Genomic DNA, 4,462 nt, shown 5'->3' on the forward strand with positions numbered 1-4,462 from the left:
AGGATGTATGAATTTTGTACTGTGCCTGGTATGAAAACTTGGGCCAGTTTCACTTGGTACTGTGCATATATTTGGGCCTGTGGAAATGGGTATTTAAAGTGTGGAGTAAAACAACGTATTTAATAATAGCAAATATAATGGCAAATTAGGTTTTTAAAGCCTATGGCAACAAATCCAATAAACTAAATAGAAGGACCCGAATTTGGGAGTAAGCCCAAGCATACCTATGTTAACAAAAAGGTAACAAGATTGTGTAAGAAAAAAAAAAAGGCGCAGTGGATTACTTGATAAAACATGATTTACTTATAATTTTCTATGAATCTTTCATGAAATTGGTAGAGTCGTAAAGGTGTAACTTCTGTATTAAATGTTAGAAGAATTTAGTTACTCTAAATTAGGAGGTATTTTGTGTGCATGCGTAGGCATCAAATTTGATATCGTGCCATGGATGGGTAGGCATCTATAGATATGCTTAAATTTTATTTTTTTGTGTGCATACATAGGCGTCAAATTTTAGGTGTCAAATTTTATTTCTCAAATTTTATTTGGTAATTTTTTTTTAATACTAAAAAAAAAATCATGGAACACTAGTCTAAAATAAACTTCCACTATGAAATAATTGTTGGAAATCGACAATCACACAGAATCGAGAAAACAGAAAAAGAGATAAGAGTAGAGAGATTGACACGATGATTTACCCTGGTTCACCCAATATAGGCTACGTCCAGCTTGTCTGTACTATATTCACCTCACCGCCACTCGTTACAAGTCTCTCGGTTTTACAAGGCAAACATCATCATGTGAAGTATGAGCCATACCCAACAATAATAGGTTATAAGAAATCAAATTTCATCAATAGTTGTGGTACACTCAAATCTTACATATAATGATGATTCACTCAAGTTTCACCAACAATGATAATATTCTCTTAAACTTGTCTAAAGATGTCTCACTTCAAACTTCTCTTAAGAATTTTTCTCACACAACCTTAGCTCTTCAAATTACAAAAGTTTGCATATGTATATATAGGTGATAGGTGAGGAGGGAATGCCTTGCACAAAGCATTAAAGAAAGGAATGCCTTCCAAGTTCAACCAAGCATCAAAGAAAGGGGTGTCTTGAGTTTTGAACCAAGCAAGAGATGCCTTGAGCCAAGCATTAAAGAAAGGAATGACTTCCCAACATATCTAAGACCAATTTGATGCTACTTTCGTCAGTGTGGCATGTCGAAATTATTATTATTTTCAACATTTTTAGCGTTAGACATATATAATTATAAATTTTTAAAATTAATATATACATAAAATTAACCCTAGTTAGAGGTATATATATATATATATATATATATATATATATATATATATATATATATGGGCAGGATCCTTTGACACCGGTGTCAAAGAAAAAGTTGGACACCTCATCTGAGAGCCGTTAGATTAAAAAAGATTAATGGTGTCACATGCTTACAAATCAGAGTCGTTGATTTTTTTTAATCTAACGGCTCTCAGATGAGGTGTCAAACTTTTTCTTTGACACCAGTGTCAAAGGATCCTGTCTCTCTCTCTCTATATATATATATATATATATATATATATATATATATAATTTATTGATGCTGAAAAATCACTTGTTTACATTTATGTGTGTTTTTAAATTAAATTTTACATGAACCGGTTTATATTTGAAACATTTATCTTAAACTTTAGGAGTATTTGAATATAGTCGTAATCAGAGATGAGAATAATATGCTCATGATTTTAGTTTTTATATTTATTTTTAAATATTTAAATATTAATTGATAATAGTTTAAAAATGCTAATAATAATAATAATAATAATAATAATAATAATAATAATAATAATAATATAGAAGTACTTCGTAAGAGTAGAGACACAATTTTTTTTTTAAAAGCAATTTCAACCAGTAGCATAAATTGAATCAATTCAGATAAAATATAATTAAGAAACGTTATTGTGTACAAGATCCGCACAAATACCATTAGGTTGTCATCAAGTAGTAAATAAATAAGCTCAAGTAGTTGAAAGGTTTAAATTTTTATACGTTCAAACTTATGGAAATGCATTTCGGGGAGGGGTAGCCTATACCTAATAAAAAGATATTAATCTGTATTTATTGAAAAAGATAGAGATATCCGGAGAAAGAAAATTCCCGACAAATAAATATGTCCTAAATAAAGAACACCAATGACTTGTATTATAAACAAACTTTTGTATTTTCTTATTCTTTTACAAGACGCTGAAACACCAAATCATATATATGCATATGATACGACAAAATTAGTGTAAACAGTATGACAAATAAACTTTGATTTTTCTTTCATGTGTGTTGAATTATTTTGGTACTACGTGACACTTGTTCATTTATCCTGGCTAAAGAAGTGGTTGATGGTGGGCATAATCTCAGGTGGTCGAGTACGAAGGAACTTCCTCAGGCCATGCTCAGCATATTTCTCTCCCTCTTCTTCGTTATCAAACACTCCCATTTTGCGGCGAGTTTTGTTAATCCTATAGGGAATTTTCAAGCCAAAAAATGAGCAAATTAAACATAACAATCCATATATATGTATGTATTGTATCCATTATCCCTTTATTCATAAGATTCAATTCATGAATTAGATGAGAATCAATTGTACCTGACATCAGGGTTCACAAGCAAGTTTCTTGTTAGCTGGAAGACACACATGCCAGTCACAAAGGTCATTGCAGCCAATAGAGGGTAAACCTACATATAGGACATGTGTCAGTGTCTCATAAAGCATAAGTAATTGATAATAAATAGCTTTTTAAAGGTGAAAACCACGCATAAACATGAGATATGTAAATATAATCTAAAAAAAAAAAAAATATGTTACCTCTGGTTTCATCCAACGCCCCATTACTTTTGGGAAAGTGTTATGCCGCTGTTACTAACAATGGTTGTTTGATTTATTTATTTTTTGCTTTTATTTCTAGTATTTCTGTGTGCTGTTTGTATATATAGTAGCTGGCAATTAGAATTTAGAGGGCTAATTAGAAAACCTGGCATGCAGGGTGGGCTTTACTGTGGGCTTTGTTCAAAGATAAAGTAATTGACTTTTACCAAAAACCAGGGGCTATAGCCTCATGTTTTTTAAGATGACATTTACAAAGAATGACTCAAAGCTAGGTCAATAGGCTAGCGTAGTTCCTCACGACAACTTTCACGACAAAGAATATTACTATCTCCCTTTCTTGTTTGATGGGACGAAGAATTGACTTCTTTGGATTTTTGATTTGGCGTCTTTCCTCGTATTTAATTTTAGGCTATTTTATTTAATTTAATTTCACGATTTTGTTATTTTTTGTGCCCATGAACTCGAGATTTAATTGAATTAGAAATTTTATTATATGGGTTGTTTTAAAAATTTGATAATTATGAATTTTTTACTTAACATATAAATATTCACTATGTGTTTGAATTGATTTATTTATATTTTAAAAAACTATAATAAAAAAATAAATTAATTCAAATATTTTTTAATCTTATAAAATATAATAAAGAGACTCATTTTCAAATATTTAAAATTATGTTCTTTTTAATCTTTAATTTATTTGTATAAATGTTTGAATGTGAAAAATAAAGCACAAAAATTTAAATTGTATTTCAATTTGTTGACATTATTGAATGAATACTTTTTAAGACATTCAAAAATAAAAAAGTATTTTTATTATTTTATCATTTTATTAATAATGAATTTAGATGATTGATACTTTTCTTTAATAAAATTAACAACTTGTACTTAATAGTATAATTAACCACTTTTAAAAATAATATATTTGATTAACACCATTTTTATCGTATAACATAAATTATCAACCACAAATGTGCGGTCCCACTTGTTTTCAAATGATTAATGTTACAAAAACCTCCAGCCCATAATTAGCTATCCCCTTAACATTTTCTGGGTCCACACATGTAAAGAAATCACTTGTTTATGTTCCTTGTTTATAATGATAATTAACATATATTTGATTTTGATGCATTTTCAATATAAAAAATATTTATTTTTAATGATATGTTGATATATTATATAATTAAATTTATTAAATATAGAATCAATATAAAATTACATGATAGCACGGCCTTAAATATTATATCATTCTTAGTATAAAACCTTTTTTTTTTATATTATCATCAAATGAAATTATGTATTACTACATAGCCTAAGTTTGGTACAATTTGAGGTAGGCCTCCGGTCCTGTAGGTGCCTCATAAGTCATTTAACCTATTTAATTTACTTCCCTAATGACTATGCATAATGCATGCAAGTGGATCCTACACCAATTGCGAAACAATATATATCAACCATTAATGAGATAAAGTTATAAGAAAGAATTAGGAAAATATTTGGTGATATGGATATTAAGTCCTGCGGTGAGAGTCAACCGCATAATTAACCCAAAATGCCAATCCAAAATAAGTCT

The 4,462-nt window shown here is 29.1% G+C and overlaps 1 protein-coding gene across 1 annotated transcript; it reads right to left on the reverse strand.

The window, feature by feature from the left end:
- Window positions 1-2,376: 2,376 nt before the first annotated feature.
- Window positions 2,377-2,895, reverse strand: LOC133290239 (uncharacterized). The gene is made up of 3 exons (XM_061488307.1): window positions 2,872-2,895; window positions 2,653-2,741; window positions 2,377-2,524 (listed from the first exon to the last, which is right to left on the reverse strand). Exons 1-3 carry the CDS (start codon window positions 2,893-2,895, stop codon window positions 2,377-2,379), a joined length of 261 nt encoding a protein of 86 aa, XP_061344291.1.
- Between the last annotated feature and the right edge of the window lie 1,567 nt (window positions 2,896-4,462).

Source organism: Gastrolobium bilobum, unplaced genomic scaffold (genome assembly GCF_033153095.1).
Source record: "Gastrolobium bilobum isolate Gb01-03AN ecotype WA unplaced genomic scaffold, APGP_CSIRO_Gbil_v1 utg17055, whole genome shotgun sequence".
In the NCBI taxonomy this organism is placed as follows: domain Eukaryota; kingdom Viridiplantae; phylum Streptophyta; class Magnoliopsida; order Fabales; family Fabaceae; genus Gastrolobium; species Gastrolobium bilobum.

Excerpts from the sequence above, each read along its gene's own strand:
- LOC133290239 (XM_061488307.1), bottom strand. The coding sequence starts at position 2,895 with ATGGGGCGTTGGATGAAACCAGAG. Across the intron at positions 2,742-2,871 it reads GGCGTTGGATGAAACCAGAG|GTTTACCCTCTATTGGCTGC; the intron begins GTAACATATTTT and ends TCCTATATGTAG. Across the intron at positions 2,525-2,652 it reads CTTGTGAACCCTGATGTCAG|GATTAACAAAACTCGCCGCA; the intron begins GTACAATTGATT and ends AATTCCCTATAG.